Source organism: Mesoplodon densirostris, chromosome 5, assembly GCF_025265405.1.
Source record: "Mesoplodon densirostris isolate mMesDen1 chromosome 5, mMesDen1 primary haplotype, whole genome shotgun sequence".
Classification (NCBI taxonomy): domain Eukaryota; kingdom Metazoa; phylum Chordata; class Mammalia; order Artiodactyla; family Ziphiidae; genus Mesoplodon; species Mesoplodon densirostris.
This window is the reverse complement of record NC_082665.1, coordinates 59206886-59225205: the sequence shown is the minus strand read 5'-3', so window position 1 is coordinate 59225205 and position 18320 is coordinate 59206886. Positions and strand designations below refer to the sequence as shown.

Here is an 18320-nt window from a genome sequence, read left to right as displayed (position 1 = left end):
AATGACGTCCCCACCAAGTAAAGCCTTAGAGCTTTAACTTCATACCTGCATGATTTTTTCCCCATCAGAGAGAAGGATAGGTAAACACAGTCCTTCAATCCCCAGTAATAATTGCATCTGTGCAATCAGACAAAAAGATGTCAGGTTTCTCAGGGGTTATCTCATTTTGTTAGCAACAGGAATGTGACCAGAGATATTTCTGATTACTTCAGTTTATAAACTACAAGTCATAATGTTAGCACACAACAACCTTTATGTCAATTCTACAATGGACTTTTGCTGATTAATCCATCCCCTGTCATGTAACCAATGGGTGACTTCCTAATGAGAGAGGAGTTTATTTTCAAATGTGAAATCTGGTCAATATTTTAATCCAAACTCAACATATTTTAACACACATATTGGAAAGGTTTACTATATCATGCAAGGCATAAAGTTGATTAGAATATCTTTACAATCCTATGAAGAAGGTAGAGTACAGTTCAGAAAAGTTATATCTTTACATTAACCAACAAAAGTTTAGCAATTGTATTTCACTCTCATTACAGGGTTTAGGGATGATCTCTGAAAAAACAGATTATAAAAATGTCTTCTGCAATTGTGATTTTGTCCTTCACTGTTCAAGTAAAATCATGTGTCATCCAGTTGCAAAATCTTATTATTGGCAACATGTATACAAACCACTGCAAATAAAATAAAAAAAAATTGTACCCAGGCAGGCCTGACAAAGATTTTACAGACACTTCTAATCTAATCATTTCACTTGTACTAGTAAGTAATGTCATTATTTTCTGCTTCTATTCTTTTGCCAATGTGTAGAAAGAGTACATTCATACTTACAAACGCACACAACATGACAAACCAGGATAAATGGCATTTGAAAATCATTATAAAAGGACTTTCCTGAAGTCATTTCATTCAACAAAAATTAATTTAACTCTAAAAAACAAAGGCTAATTGTAAAGAAAATACATAATAAAATAGTACATTACAGAGTACATTAAGTTGAACTTCATTTGCCTTTTAATGGAATCACAATACTTCTGTAAATAAGGATTTTAATTGGTCTGTTCTTTGGTGAAAACAGCTGTATTTCATAGTTATGTCATGTGAGGCTGCAACAAAGAGAAATCAGATAATATAAAGAAAATCGGCTACTGGTTGCCTTTATTCTCAGTACTGGGAATGGAGAAATCTTCATCAAAATAGCTCCTAAGTATTCTCTTTATTTTAAATTGCCCAATGTGACAGAATGTCTAAGACTGCTTCTTCTGAAAACACACAGCTTTTTGTTCTTCTTTTACAAAGAGTAGTTTGCTATATATGTACAGTAGCTTATGCTGGTGGTGATTCTTCAAAGTCAACTTCCTGGGCACTTGTTGGCATCAAAGTACCATTTTAAAATGTAGAGTAACACTAACTGCAGTTCATCACTTGAAACGACTACTGTTAAACAGAGGTGATATCAAGTCTTTGGTTTTGGTGTAGTACTTTAAAAGTAGGGCCAAACTCCTTGTACAATATATTCCCTTCCAAGCCCTTATTTGTTTATATCTATAAAATAACATTCAGCAAAATACTCTTTTTTCACAAAAGTCAGTTGATTACCAGTAAAGTCAATGCCAATGATTTGGGTGCTAAAATAATTTCATATTTTCCAAGTACATATAGACATTTGTAAACGGTTTAGTTTATTTCACCAAAATCAACAATTGATAAAAAAGAATTTATAAGAAATGTTCCTATAAGTGATGCTATTTACCAAAATAGTGTTTTCTTTCTCCTAGGTGCTTCAATTCTTTGCTATTTATGATCAATCTTTGAGTTATTTACGCTCAAGCTTTGAATTAAAATCCCTTCTTTCCCTTTTACAAATGACTTCCTGTTTATATGAAAACAGTTCTGAGTATCCACAGTTAAAGGGATGGGTCTGTTGGGTCTTTCCACCTGGTGTTGAATATGGCTTTATTCTTGTAAGAAATTATTGCAGTCTGCCCTGAAGTGGACTATTGTGTCAGTTCACTACAACAAGAAGTGAGTGTAACCTTCCGCCCCAGTAACTATAACATCCATCCAGATCCGCATGGCTTCTGGTGATGGGGCCACCATATAGTAGATTCTGTCATGCGTCTTGACGCTAAAGGTGAGTAATGGATTAGGACTCTAAAAAAAAAGGAAAAGAACATAAAACAAAATCTTGAAATTATAACATTAAATATAATACATAGATATGTGAAGGCTTCTATGTAGCTATTACTTCTGTTCTAATGTAACTATTCCCTCGCCCTCAACACCTTTCTCAAGATTGACCATATTTCTGGCCTTTCTGCACAAGAACTCTCACAGTGAGCTCACTAATCGTTTTAGCAGCTACTTGTAAAGCTCCAGCAGGGTATCTAGCTGATAGTGGGTGCTCTAAAAATAGCTCAATAAATGTTATTCTTAGCCCTACTAAGATATTTCCTTATGATCTTCCTCATAAGTAGGTAGTAGCTCCTTCTTAGAAGCCTAGCAAAGATTTACTTGGCAGGGTCTCCCAAACCAATATATCTAGAGTATTTTCTCATTTTGTCATGATTTATTTTTTCACAAAAAGATCAGCTGCACTAATTACTTTGCTTCCATGTTTACTTTTCCAACACCATTCTGATCATATCTATCCATTATGTCAGAATAACAAATTGAAATTAATTAGAATTCAAAAAATACCTTTTCCCCTACTTAATTATGCATTCAAATGGTAGGAATCTGAAATTCAGTGCTTACCTTATTAGCATTCTTGAGGTGATCATAATATACTTCTTCAATGGCTTGAAAGTATATTACTCCTTTTAATTTAGCTTCATGCTTGTCTGAAATGGTAGATGAGTGTTAAAACAAATACTTTATCACCACTGATGGACAGGAAAAATTATTTCATTATAACTCATCATTAAAATATTTATCTAGCATTTAAATTATCTAAGATTAATTAAGATAACCTAGGTTAGTACATTAGCCGCACTCTATCCTGAAAAAAGAAAAAAAAAAGAAGGTTGGAATTAGCAACCCTAAACAAAAGAGACTAAGTGACTTTACTCAAGGCTCTTCACAAATTAGCAGTCAAAAGGTAACCCAGAATACTGACTGTCAGGTTAGCACACAAAGTGTAAACACCATTGACATCAAGATAAATTATTTCCCCACATTCTCCAAGACAGTAGTTGTAATGAAAATATTAATATGCAGCTCTGTTGCAATGAAATTTTTAACAAGTGTGTTTTTTGATTTCTAATTTAAAATAATATTCTACTTATGTTTCTTTCCTCTCAAAGTTCTTGTCTAGTATATTTGATATTTTATCCTGTTCTCAGCGGAGTTTCATGTCAATAATTTAATGTCCTTTCAGTGCAGCGTTTTCCAAACTGCTTCCAAAGATTTCGTCAGATTTGCCATAAAAACCAAACAGAGCATAAAACAAAACAAAAACAAACAACCAAACCACCGACCAAACAGCATCACTCTGTGGTGACTAATAACACCAATATGTTCTTGAGACATTTTGTAATTTAAACTCTGCAGGGATGATAACACATGCAAGCACATTAAAGAATCTCAAAATTATGGATGAGGATACAGAGAAAGGGACTGTATCATACCCTGTTGGTGGAAATGCAAATGAGAAAGTCTCTTTTGGAAGTCAATTTGGTAAAACATACACAATGAAAATGCCAGAATTCTTACTCAGCAATTCTGCTTCTAAAACTGTATCGTATAAGACCTACTCATGCATGTGCACGTGTATTTGGGTTCGTTAGAGCACAAGCTGCAAAAGATGTGCTGGAGCTTTAATAGGGAACTGATTTAATTCTAGACCAGCCGTACTCTGCAATCTACACAGCCACTGAAAAGACTGAGGTAAATCTGCAAGTGCTCAAAGAGAAAAATATCGAAATACTGTTACGTGAAGAAAGGTATGAACAGAGTGAATAATTTGGTCCTAACTGTATTAAAGAAGAAAGAATACCTATATAGACTGAAACATACATGAAAAGGAATGGAGAAAGTCTGAAAGGATATTTCAGGCTTAACAGTGTTAGAAAAGGTAGAACTTTTGTGATGGGAAGAGACTTACTTTCATTATATAGATTTAGTTCCTAGGGAAACTCTTTTAATTAATACCATGTTTGGTGAGTTTCCACCAGTTTCTGTGAAAGAAGGTCAATGTGTCTCTCAAACATTTGGTGGAAAAGGTCCTGCAATAATGAATTCATGGGAAAACAATAATACTTTGTTTTCTGGAAACAGAGGTAAAATAAAATCTGGAGATAAAAGTAAACCTTGTCAGTGTTTCAAAGCAGGCAGAAAACCGGGGAAGAAAACTTTTGTTTGTAGGGCACTTCAGATATGAGAAAGAATCTGAAAAATACAAGCATAAGAATGAAATACAAATCCCAGAGAAAAGGAGCAGCAAAGAGTGAAGCTGTTTTGTCTGAGTTATTTTAAAATTTTATTTTTGGAAAATTCTGGCTGAGGTTGTCTTTGGAGACTAGCACATAGCAAAGTTTTGTTTATGCATTTTGCAGACACTAAATTGGCATTTCTTATTACATAGGCATCTTTTCTATTGTATTAACTAAAGAGACTGTCTCTGGATTCTTATAAAACCCAAGGTCAGAAAGCCCAAGAGAGGCAACCTGTGAGGGTTAGTAGACCATTTACTTCAGGCCACTCGCCCCTGTAGCAACTGGAACCCCACCCAAAGAGCCCCTAACTGAAAGGCATACACCCCCTGCCCTTTCCTCACCCCGATTCTGGGGCTCCATTGCCAATGTTTCCTTTCTTCCACATGCAGAATTCTTGGTTGCTCACACCCCTCTTCATAAACATATCCTGACCTCACACTACAGATTACGTGACTGGACTGTTATTTTTTATTACCTTGAGACACTTTGTAACAATTCCCAACAATGCTCATAAATGCTGATACAGTCATCCCAAGGCAGGGTCTCTTCATAACCTCTAGTCTGATTCTACTCTTACTCAGCAGTTGAAAAGAGAGCAGAGCTATTCTTATGCTGCTAATGGACATATTTCATATGTGATCTACGTGGAAATAAGGGGCTTCGTAATAAGTAAACCGGATACACAAAGACTCCTGTATTTATAGAAGATCCAGTAGGGTGTGGTTCTCATAATCCATCATTTAAAGAATCCAAAAATATTCCAGTCACTTAATAATTCACTTAATAATTAATAATTTACTTATTAATTATAACTAGTGAATAATTTACTTATTCACTAGTTCACTGAAGAGCTTTACTCTCTGAGCTGAAATTGTCATTCTAGTATATAAACTACAGTTGAATGACTGTCAGTTAAGCTGCCTAATTGTGTGTGACTTTAGAGCATATGACCATAGAGAAATAAATAGAAACCTTTTTTTTCTGATTTCATGGTTTAAAAGATAATATTTTGGTCTAAAAAATAAATTCCATTTAATATTTATTTGGGCTTGAGCTTATTTCAGAGCTAGAATAGACTAACTCACACTTTTTGAATAACATAATTTTTATTATTTCTAGAGGAAATTCGTATCAGGTGGACCATATAATCTGAATAGGAAATAATATACATCTATCAAGCTAATATTGCCATTAATTCTATCACTTATCACTCTAAATATTTATTCTGAATTTTATTGCCTTTATTCTTTAACAGAGAATTCCTGATTTGAATATATCACTCAGATTGTTTTTATCACCCACCTGCATAGTAAGAGAAGGTGCGCTTGTTCCGATCAAAAACAAACCAACGTTTTTTCCAAGTTTTAATTTTTCCACCCATTTTGATGAGGAATCCTCTGCAGGTCTTCTCGGTGATTGACACATGATAACAGGTATCAATATTGTGGCCAGCAGTCTCCACGTGGCTGCGCAAATCAAAGTCTTCCTTCCGGATAGGCAGATAACGGGTCAGAGGTCGAGCCTGGAAAAGCACAAACCCATCTCATCTATAGCTAATTATTTGTTTTGTTTTAGGTCACAGATGTTTAGAAGTGAAAGTGAACTGAAAAGCCTAAGTGTTAAAATGTCCATGTGATTATGAGAACTTAAGCTAAACATTGTCATTTGGAATCTAAAAAGTGAATGGCATTTTAAGAAGGATGCTATGGTATGGGGGTGGGGGGGAAATGTGGATAAACTCAGGCCAAGAGATTCTATTCCTTGAAATGGCCAGATGAGAAAATGGAAACGTGTCATTTACCTTAGCTTTAACAGAGGTACTTAGCACTTAAAAACACAGGGAAATAAGGCATGAAGTTATCTGGGCTGCTCCTTACAGATGAGGCCTCCTCCTCTGTAACGTATCCAGGAGTTCTCCCTGCCACAACTCAACAATAGTTCTCCTTAAATAACTGCAGACATGACATAATTGACTGAACATTATTTAGTAAGTCCAGTCCCCAAGGATGTATGTCCATGTCGGCTTGCATACACCCTGTGATAGAAATTGAAGGCAGAGATGTATGCTTTGAAAAGCGAAGCTAAAATAAGGAAGAAGTGGAATCAAAGCTGTACCCAATGAACTGTCCAGGACGAGACACTGAAGAGATGTACATAAATGTCTTTTATTTTACTATGGCTGGAGTAGGGGTTCATCAAATCTAGGAAGCACATATTGCCACGGGTAGTATTTCTAAAATAGTCTTTTATTTTATCCTGTTAAATTACCCCACCCCTTTGCCCTGAGGGAAAATAACCTAATCATACACTTGGAAGCAAAAGTAATAATTGGGATTAAAATAGAATTGTGCCTTTTGGTTTTGGCTTCAGATATCAAACAGGCATGGATGTCCTTTACACTAAATCAAAATGTGACAGAGGTTTGGCATAATGAGATAAAATGAACAAGTTTTACTTTGTATTTTGCCTTTGATTCTGTGGTACTTTGATGTTAGACAGATGCCACAGATTTACTGAGCCCTCAAAGCACATGAAGTCTTAAGGCGAGTCTCCAACTGCTGTACTTCAGACTGCCAGCAACTGTGAGGAATAAGGGAATTGGTACCTTTTACCATTAAGTCTAGTAAGCTTTGGTAAAACTGATTTGAACTTTAAATTACATGGCACTTAAAATTTTATTTTAGTTTCTCAGAAAACATACATTATGTAAGCAGTTCTCGTGACAAGAACAGAGACTCAGACTCTACTAACAGATAGGAAGTCCAACAAAGTGGATGGTTTTCCTGATTTTTGCTTGAGTTCAGGAATCCTGTGCACATGTGTGTGGACTGATGCAGCAAAGGGGAAACGTGTGACAACACAGTGGTTAGGAAAAAAAACCCCAAAACATGAACACCACCACCAAAAAACGGGGCTGGTAAAAGTATCCTGTTCTGGAGTGTTTGCTTCCAAAAGATGTCTTAATAGAATCTCTTCTCTTTCTCAGCTTAGTTTGGGTGTTGTATGTGTTTTCAGTAATGAATCCAGCTGCATTTTCAAAGCTGCTCAAGAAGACATTCTCCTTTTAAATATACTCCAAAAAAAATGGGTAGAAGAAAAAGTGCCTCTCCAATCAAAATGTGCCACGTATAACTAAAGAAAAATGTCATTTTGTTGGTAGTTCCCAGTGGGTTTTGGAATAAACACACATTTTTTTGGCCCATTAATGCACATCTTTCTCTCAGCCATTACATGTCAAGGGCTAATAGGCAGCACAACCAAAGGCATCCTCATAGCATGACCGTCTTCTGAAAAACGACCACCAGGGGGCAACCTACTCCAATTCATCCAGATTGACCAACCGACCTGTGCCCTTTGTTTCTCCCTTATTTTTACTTCCTTTTCAATTAACTTCTGCCTCTGGCTGGTTTCTTCCTGCAATCGTTTTTCCAGGAGTTCTCGGCGTCGTTTTTCTTCTTCCAGAGCTCGTTTCTTGGCTTCCATTTCCCGTTCCTAAATATCATTATGCAGAAAAAATTTTCAGACATACTGGTTAGACTTGAATGATTCCAATATGAAAACAAATAATTCTCACTAGACAATTCCTGATTTTATAGCCCAGTATACATCTAAGACTAAAACACCCGTAATCACCACAGAACTTTCAAAAGCATCCTGTGCAGAAATGCAACCACTACATTTAATTAAAAATGAAATATTAAGTGAAACACAGCTTGTGACTCAGTCATTTCATACTAATGACCCCATATATTAAAAACTCTCCTTTTTTTTTTTTTTGCGGTACACGGGCCTCTCACTGTTGTGGCCTCTCCCGTTGCGGAGCACAGGCTCCGGACGCGCAGGCCCAGCGGCCATCGCTCACGGGCCCAGCCGCTCCGCAGCATGTGGGATCCTCCCGGACCGGGGCACGAACCTGCGTCCCCTGCATCGGCAGGCGGACTCTCAACCACTGCACCACCAGGGAAGCCCAAAAACTCTCCATTTTTAATATAAAAAAGGCTCACTAAGTGTGACCCAACACCAGTCACGACTTTCGGCCTTTCTTTCATGGCCGTAGGTCCTTCCAATTCCTGTTGTTGCTCTGTGGCTTCCTGGCCGACGATCACAGAGGAAGTGCCCAGGGAAGTTAGAAGAGGAAAGGAGGTGCCCTTTCAGGCAGGATGCAAAGGTATTTGGGGAATTCCTAAGGAAGTTCAGATTCTGGCTTGAAATACACTCACAATAACATGGGAGTTTTAATATTACAATAGTGTCTTTACCACGAACTGGCAAGGCAGGGAGAATGCATAAAGACCTGCCATTCCTCCTGTTCCCCGGCAGGCAAACAAAGGCGCCGTTGAAGGGAAAATGTAATACAAAGCATTCACTTCAGTTTATGTCCACACAATATACATTTTACATTATGAAAAATGGTAGTGCAGTAAAGAGCCATAGAGAACATCTCTCTAACACCCTCACTTTTCAGAAAAGAAAATGGGGCCAGTGGGAATTCCCTGGCAGTCCAGTGGTTAGGACTCTGTGCTTTCACTGCTGAGGACCTGGGGTTCAATCCCTGGTCAGGGAACTAGGATCCCACAAGCCATGTGGCATGGCCAAAAAAAAAGAGAAAATGAGGCCAAGAAAGGTGGAGTGACTACTCCAAGATCATGCTGCTTATTAAGGCCTGAAAACAGTTTCCCACTGTCAAGTGCAGGGCATGTTGAACTACTACATGAAAGATATTAGGCCTACCCTGGATTCAAGAAGCCTTGTCTTCTCTGCATGAGCCTGCTTCAAAAGTCTCTCCATTTCTTCTATTCGGGCAATATTTGAAGTGCTGGCACTGAAGAAAACACAAAAGCCTTTCAAGAATACTGCTTCTTACTGATGTCTCTTCAAACACACACACACACACACACACACACATGACAAGATCCAATACAATTTAACGGATGTTACTTATAACAATCACTGGTCTGAAGAGGCAAGTCAATTCAACTCTGAAAACTGTAGGTGAAACTTAACTTACCTCAGTTTTAAGAGATAAAACATAGGCAAGAAAAATAATACCAAATAAAGTGCTTTACTCATAAATAAACCAAAACCAACTCCTATAAAGTGTGTTCTCAAAATGTTTCCTCCAAAGTCTAAAAATTTTGGCTTGTGGGAAGTCTTCCCATTAGTTTAATTATTCAGGGATGCCAGACCAACAACACTGTCACCAAAGTTCTATGTAGATGACCCCTAAGTTTGGAAGTCACTTTATTTGGTTTGGGATCATGTATCATCAGCTACTTTTTTTTTTTTTCTTTTTGCAGTATGCGGGCCTCTTACTGTTTTGGCCTCTCCCGTTGTGGAGCACAGGCTCCGGACGCGCAGGCTCAGCGGTCATGGCTCACGGGCCTAGCCGCTCTGTGGCATGTGGGATCTTCCCGGACCGGGGCACGAACCCATGTCCCCGGAATCGGCAGGTGGACTCTCAACCACTGTGCCACCAGGCGAGACCACCAGCTACTTTTTTATTATGGCTTTTTGCTTGTGGACATTCTATTTCTTAAATGGTGATTTAAGATGGCCAATTAAAAAAATGACTTCTCTTACAGGTGCAATAGGAGGGTAGTGGCCAGTTTTGCCAACCACCCACCATACGAATGAGGAAACTGCATTAAGGGATTCAAGAGCTTCAAAAGTAATGCATCTTGAGAAAGACATCACATAAACACGTGAAGGAAAAAACCAAAGGGGGTGAAAGCTGCAAGACCAGATAGGATAACTAACAGAGAAGGAGAAGAACTTAGAAATATTTAACATTAAACAAAATATATTATTTTTCCCTTGTTTACATTTTATTTGACTATTCTGGAAAAAAAGGACCATGACCTAAGTCAAAACTTATTTATTTTGATGTTCCAGCCATGGAGAACCAATGTTATTTCATTTAAGTTAGTCACTTAAATGTATCTTCTTTCTAGACTCTCTTGGCTATAGAGAGGCTTTTGTGCCTGTACCCTCCATAGCATAAAGCCTGGCACACAGTAGGGGTTCATGTTTGCTACATACATTCATATAAAAATTAATTCATATAAAAATAAGATAATCATTAGTATAGTCTCCCTAAATCATATTCTTGATCAACTCAAATCTAGAATGTTTGAGGGCTAAGAGTTCTTTTGAAGAGAAACATGACCACAGTAATGTAGGACATATGGTTTATCTTAAAATCAGTACTGTGCACACATGTTTATAGCAGCTTTATTCATAAATGCCAATACTTGGAAGCAACTAAGATATCCTTTAGTAGGTAAATGAATAAATAAACCATACTACATCCAGGCTATGGAATATTATTCAGTACTAAAAAGAAATGAGCTATCAAGCCATGGAAAGACATGGAGAAACTATACATGCATATTACCAAGTGAAAGAAGCCAATCTGAAAAGCTAAATACTTTATTACTCCAACTATATGACATTCTGGAAAAGACAAAACTATGGAGGCAGTAAAAAAGATTATATTTTATATACTTTAAAAGCTACTTTGGTTATTTTATTAAAAAATAATTCTTATCCATGGACACCTACTTGTTCTCTATAGCTACACTTTTGCTATTGCTTTAATATTTCCTTGACATGTAAACCACTTTTATTCAGCAAAATTTTTGCTGCTCTATGATACTGTGTTGCTACTACCTGATACTTTTGGGGGGTTCAGAACTGCACCTGCAGTGAAAAGCAAAAGCAATTGCAATAGAAATTTAGGGTGAAGACTTGTCAATACAATGGCATGGAACAAATGAAATGTCATTTGGCTAGCACCTGTCATGCCAAGGGAGGGCCTGAAGTCACTGAAGATACACTTTGTAATGCATTACCTGTAGCACAAGACACTCATCATTGGTTTCTCCAGCCCACCTAAATTACAAGAGGAGCAATGCTTCCTCCCATTGCTCCAAATTCTGACCTTCTTCAGAAGGCAGGCACATTTCTGATCTCATATGTAATTACTGTATGATACTGAATAATACTGAATCACTTGGTCATTAATGATATAAAGATGACTAGTTTTGCCTCCTTTCTCTACTTAGCCATATTCTATTTTATCAACTGAAGATTACTTTTTTTATGTGACCAACTTTGGTAAAAACCCATATTCATAAAGAAAAATGAAACTTCAGTCAAGGGTAAAGGAATCTAAATAGCAGATTTAGTTTTCAGTGCTGAATAATACCTTTCAGCAAAATTTGAATTTGCTTTTTAGAATATTCACTTTAGGGGCAAAGGCAAAAACAGAAAAAGGAAGGAAAAAAGGCAAACAAGAACATTGTCATACAACAAACAAATAAATAAGCAAAACGCAAAACAAAATTCTCCATAAAGACAAAAAACTTTTCCAAGACTGCCTTCAGCATACCAATATTGCCACTAAATGAAGAGCCATTGTCCCAGAATATTTATTTTCAATTCATCTTCTCAAGCATTTTTTCAGGTTAAGCAAATTATTACTCCTTATAAAATGTCTAATCTTTCTCTATTCAAAAAGATTAGACTATCTGGTCTCTTTGACAGCTGTCTGCCCTCCTCTGAAATCCTCTGGTTTTCAGTATCTCTTCTGAAAGAATTCCCTAGAATAAAATGCAAACACTGGGTGTTGACTATCTAGGGTAGAAAGCAGAATACAAACCTTTGCCTGAAACAAAGGGATTAGAAGTATCTGAAATTCTGGTTGATGTAACTCTTAAAACCAAGCTCAGCCTTGGATGCCCTCAACCCCATACCCAGTCTTGTCCCCGCTCCACACACACACTGCTGGTGGGTAATAGCTATAATGAGAGATCAATTTCCTTAACATTTTCTCAAAGCATGAACACACGGTCAGGGCTTATTAGCAATAATAATAAGAACATATAATTTTAGGTGGTATTCAGAACTCTATTCACTCTATGAGCTCATTCAATAATTTTAGCAGAAAACAGACTTTATGCAGAATTGACCGTCAGCTGCTGTTTTCTAAGACCCAAGACCTGTTTTCCTAGCTTTATATTTGTGTACAGTGTAAGTAATGATGTTGAAAAAGCAAAAACACTGTCTGACTCAAAGAACTTTCTGCTGGACACGAAAATGCTGTCTCAACAAAAAGTGTAAGGCAAAGTTACCCACAACTCTGAGTAATTCGATAATTCTACCAATGGCTTTTTGTGACATAATAAACCACACGACTAAGTTTATGTTGCTAGAAGTTCAGCATGGGATTACCTCTTTAAAATGTGTATAATTTCAGGATATTTTAATACATAATTTTTTAAAAATCTAAAAAAAGAGAAACATTTTTAGTTCTTTATTTCTTTTTCTACCTTTCTTCAAAAAGTTCTCATTTAGGATGTGTTGTCATACTATACATGCCAAACATTAGTTCCCTATTACCATTTTCCTGATGTTTATCACATTATTGTCCTTCATAAAAATAGGTACAAGCTTATCTTAGGGCAGCATGAATTTTTTTTAGGTAGATGGCGGCACAGAAGAGAAATGCTTGTTTGTTTGTTTTTTCTCTCTCTGTCCCTTTTATTTATACTAGACCTTCTGTAGGCATCTTCTACTTTGGCTTCAATTTCTTGACATTCAGAGAATCTGACAGCATATTTAAATAAATAGTATTAGTAATTTCTGACCATGGTGATTGGTTAGTTATCTATGACTGCTAGCAGCACTGGGTCAATTCCCTGTGAAGTAACTATGGAAAATGATCATGGCCACATGTAGCTACCTTCCAGGAATGATCACTCTGCAATAATGCTATCCTCTTAATATGGCACATTTAGTGGAGTCAATTCTCATTTTCCACCTTTGGAAACCATTTAAAGAAAAAGTAAGTAGGTAAACAAATTAAATTAAGATTTTGGTGGCCACTGTGCTTAAGTCTCTAGACCTAAACTTTTAATGCTTGGTAAATCTAGCTGAAGTGGCTCCCTTTTAGGTAATTTCCTGTACTCACTGCTGCACTGCTGCTGTTACCACCTTTAAATATGAGAGATGGCATTTGAGGAGTGATCATCTGGAGGGATGCATATTTACTTTCAGGTTTTGGTGGGGATGAAGAGGCAGGGAGCAGAAAATGGAGCAGAAAAAGCCACCAAGATAGGAAAACTATAATATAGAGTGTATTTATTTATTAAAGATGGCTCAAAAATAGACCCAAAAAAATGGTCAAGCTATCAGGTGTTCACCACAGGAATATTGCTTTAAAATGTTCACAATTATTTGGGAAAGTAGTCTGATGTTTTCAAAATAACAACTTGCAAAAGTGCAGAGTGCCTAAGAAACCCCTCTGAGATCCCTATACTGGGAAATGAAACAGCTGTACCATCAACTTTTATTCCTCCCATCATCATTATACAATAGTTGCCGAGTTGCTGACTTTTGTTTGTGTCCTGTTATTCAAAAGTAACACACTTAATTGGTCGGTTTACTGGCATTTATGAATAAGTACTCAAAGTTCTAGGCTTTCTGTCCTGAGAACATCAGCTCCCGGCACCCCTGCATGACTCTCTGACATCCTCCTGGGAGCAGCGGGTATTACAAGAGCTCCTTCAGAGCAAGAGATGGATGGTTTGATGCCCAGTTGTTCCACACACTCAAGTGTCTTTCATTTTTTAAAAAGTGAGATACCGTATCTTCTAATATTGAATGAAGTGAAATACTAACCCTTCTGACATTAAAAAATAATGGCAGCGGGGCTTCCCTGGTGGCGCAGTGGTTGAGAGTCTGCCTGCCGATGCAGGGGACACGGGTTCGTGCCCCGGTCCGGGAAGATCCCACATGCCACGGAGCGGCTGGGCCCGTGAGCCATGGCCGCTGAGCCTGCGCGTCCAGAGCCTGTGCTCCGCAAAGGGAAGAGGCCACAACAGTGAGAGGCCCGTGTGCCGCAGGGAAAAAAATAATAATAATAAAATAAAATAATGACAGCAAAAAATTATCTTTATTCTTTATTATTACATAATTCCCTACCTAAATTTAAATTAAATTAAATTTTCCCTTGTAACACTATAATTCTCACGGTTGCTTTAGTGTTTTTCCCAAGGGACTCCTTTCCTTCTCTGACAGGATATACCCGTAATATCAATATTCCAAACATTATGATGCCAGAATTAAAATACACTATATTCTATTTACCACAAACTGTAGCATCTATCCTTTTCTTCTTTTCTTCCACTCCCCAAATTTCCTGGCTATAATATCTGGTTAGATTGAGGTCTCTCATATTCTTTTCATTTATGAGACACTAACCCAAAGCTAAGTATACCTTGCTGATATTACTTTCCCTCCATCTCTGTCACTCCTTTTTTGGGGGGCGGGGGTGAGGAGCAAATGATTCAAACCTTTGTAAAGAAAGAAATTCTATATACACGATGGTAATTTTCCACCAAAATATTTTAAAATCCATCATCCTCTTGCATTCAGGAAACAATCCTCCATTTAGCAGATTAGCAAATCAGGACCGAGAGAGTTCTGTGATCTGCTTCCAGTAGCACAATCAGTTGTCAGGTCAAGCCCCAAAAGCTCCTGTTCCAGCCTGTGACTTCATTGCAATAGAGGAAAGTTTTTTTGATGGCCATTATTCAACTAGACATTTTCACTTGAGACACACAATTGCTCAGTGAACATTGATTAAATATTGGATGCTGTGGGGGTTGAACTCATAATGGTTCTCACCCAATTGAAATAGATCAAACAAAGAAAAAAATCAAATATCCCGAGGTATTTATTCAGCCGACACTTACTGAATGCCTACTATGTGCCCAGATCTCTGCTGAATGTGGACACCAAAAGATAATTAGACATCCTCCTTGACACTGAGGAATGTACCAATTAATTATTGAAGAAAAAAACTGTATGCTGCAATGTGATCAGTGATATAATAGGAAAAAGTATCAAGTTCCATGGAAACATGAAAGAAAAATGCCCTGAAAGGAGAAATTCTCAAGAGTTTCCAACTTAAGTTTGAGCTTAAAGGATGAGGAGACTTTCTCCAGGTTAAAATAGGAGGGGCTGGGGGAAGGTAAAGACATTTTGCAATGCCAGACACTCTCAATGCTCAGTAAGTACAGGTTGAGCGAATAAACAAATGAGAGGATGAATTGACTCTAGATAGTGGTGTGCTGGTAAACTAGCTCTCTGGAGCAAAACAAAACCCCTGATATGCAGCAAATGTCTATTTATGTGGAGTAAATACTCCCACCATGGCCAATTTCAAGCTACCAACATGACATCACTGATCACAGAGTTAGGAGGAGATGTGCACCTTTGGCTTTTGCCAACCAGTTTGAGCTGACTCCAGCTCACTGTTAACTGTAGAATATTCTATAAGGATTTGTGGAATGAATGAGCATATAAGCAAAAGAAAGAACAGATTACATGATCCTAGGGCTAGAACCAATATGGTCAAAGGCACAGAGATCTGAGAATTCATTGCCCTCTCAATGAATAAGAAGCTCTGGGAGGTGTATCAGGAGGAGAGAATGAATAGGGAGTTGGGCTGGATCTAGAATGCCAGGCTCTGGGGTCTGACTTTATTCAAAAGGTAGTAGGGCAGGGCTTCCCTGGTGGCGCAGTGGTTGAGAGTCTGCCTGCCGATGCAGGGGACGCGGGTTCGTGCCCCGGTCCGGGAAGATCCCACATACCGCGGAGCGGCTGGGCCCGGGAGCCATGGCTGCTGAACCTGCGTGTCTGGAGCCTGTGCTCCGCAACAGGAGAGGCCACAATAGTGAGAGGCCTGCGTACCGCAAAAAGAAAAAAGAAAAAGGTAGTAGGGCATCATCACAAGCTTTTTTTAAAAATTAATTAATTAATTAATATTTGGCTGCGTTGGGTCTTTGTTGCTATGCATGGGCTTTCTCTAGTTGTGGCGAGCGGGGGCTACTCTTCATTGTGGTGCATGGGTTTCTCACTGCGGTGGCTTCTCTTGTTGCAGAGCATGGGCTCTAGGCGCGTAGGCTTCAGTAATTGTGGCACACAGGCTTAGCTGCTCTGCAGCATGTGGCATCTTCCCGGACCAGGGCTCGAACCCGTGTCCCCTGCATTGGCAGGCAGATTCTTAACCAGTGTGCCACCAGGGAAGTCCCCATCACAAGCTTTTGAAGGAGCACTCTGACTAGATCCACATTTTAGATGCACCTTTGGCCATAATCCCCTAAGACCACCTTTGCTTGCCTCAAAGTATGAACACAAATGTGAATGGTTAAATCCTTACAAAATTTTAATATCAGAACAGCTAATGCCTTCCTTTCAACAAAACATAAGGGTAAGATATCCTTCAAGTTCTTACTCTGTTGTTGGAAATTACTTCTTTATTGAATCAAAAATAGTCCTAATGAAGTTGGAGTCAACCAACAGAGGCAAATCCATTTTGAAGCGCGGTATACGCGTGAAGTCAAATGTAAAGAATAAAGGAGAAAATGGATTAGATGGCGTGTGACTGGCTCAGTCACACAGGATACAAAGAAACTACTTTCAAAGACCATCATGACACCCAACGCTCTTCTCTACTGTAGACTCTTTATGTTTCAGAAATTTGGGCTTGTACATACACACGGCCCCAAATGGATGGCTTTACTTTTTGAAACTGACAGGTGCTCTTCCAAACCAGAAACCTTCCCCAGGAATACATCTTACCTAGAGATATTGTCAGGTGAGCAGGCAGAGATGCTTGTCTCCATGCTGTCAGAGCTGTCTAGGCTCAGAGTATCAAAGGCCTGGTCCTTGTAGCTGTGATCTGGGTAGTGGAAACTGTTCAAGTAGACATTTGACTCAGATGCTGTGCGGCTGTAAAATTCAGAAGACTTCTGCCTTTGTCCTTCACTCATCTGTTGGTGATTATATCCTAAGGAGAGAGCCATAAATACGTTAGTACGCCTCATGTTATTCAGTCTTAGATCTTCTAAGACTGAAACCAAGAACCCAAAACATCTGCCTATGAAACTGGGGCCTTGGTCTCATTTGTTTTGAAGCCGAGAAGATCAAAGAAATGGCATAATGCTCAGTGCAAGGGAGAGTTTCAAAGAAGTGGTCTTGTGAATGGTCTTTTCTGTCAGCAGATCACCTGACACTCTCCTATGCCATTTCTACATCTCAGCACAACCGAGAATAATACATCAGCGCACACACAAACACACACACAAAACCAAAACAGAAACACATTTAAAGGCCCTGAATCCTCTGGTAATAGCTGGGTTTAAGTGAAGCAAGATGACTCTAGTGACAAGTAACACCAGGGTTTTCGGGCAGTCACTTCCTCAGTGGTATTGCAATTTAAAGGGTACTGGATCTGGTCATAAAATAGCACGTGGATCATCTAGGTGTAGGATTTGAGGAACCTGTGTCTCACTCGTATCACTAACACTTTTCATCTGGTTAATGTTCAAACTGACATTTTTCTCATTCTTGTTTCTCAAATTCCCTTGTCTGCCAATTACTTATTTAAAACACTCAGAATCAACAATCCTTCCAAGTGTTGTACTCCTCCTAATTAGTGTATATATAGCTCTCTTCTGCCTTAACAGTCAGCCTTCAGCTAGTTGGTGATATCAACCGTATGAAAACATAGGGATCACATCAACAGGAGCAAAAGTGCCACTAAAAAGAGGGGTTTTCCTTACCCTGGTACCTGGTCAGCTGGCACATTAGGCCATTGGCTTGACTTTGTGTTATTCTATGGTTTTCTTCTGGTAGCTGATTTTGGGCATCACAAATCGAATTACTCTTCCTTTCAATTCTCTATTTAGCATGTATTCAGGAATCAGGGATCATAGTGATAAACAAATCCCTTAATTCATTAAAAAGATGTTTCTTTAACCAGTACCATAGTTTGCAATCACTTTCTCCCTGATCAAATTTACTTAC

At 38.3% G+C, this 18320-nt stretch overlaps 1 protein-coding gene across 19 annotated transcripts in view; it reads right to left on the bottom strand.

The window, feature by feature from the left end:
• Positions 1–1000: 1000 nt before the first annotated feature.
• Positions 1001–18320, bottom strand: part of PHLDB2 (pleckstrin homology like domain family B member 2) — a 130638-nt gene continuing 113318 nt past the window's right edge. For all 19 annotated transcript variants that reach the window (XM_060098920.1, XM_060098922.1, XM_060098924.1 and 16 more), the window contains 6 exons: positions 17094–17301; positions 9177–9267; positions 7791–7937; positions 5748–5967; positions 2767–2852; positions 1001–2163 (listed from right to left, as the gene is read on the bottom strand). In XM_060098920.1, the coding sequence (XP_059954903.1) occupies positions 2023–2163; positions 2767–2852; positions 5748–5967; positions 7791–7937; positions 9177–9267; positions 17094–17301 (893 nt within the window). In that variant the 3' untranslated portion in view covers positions 1001–2022. The remainder of the gene's footprint in view (positions 2164–2766; positions 2853–5747; positions 5968–7790; positions 7938–9176; positions 9268–17093; positions 17302–18320) is intronic.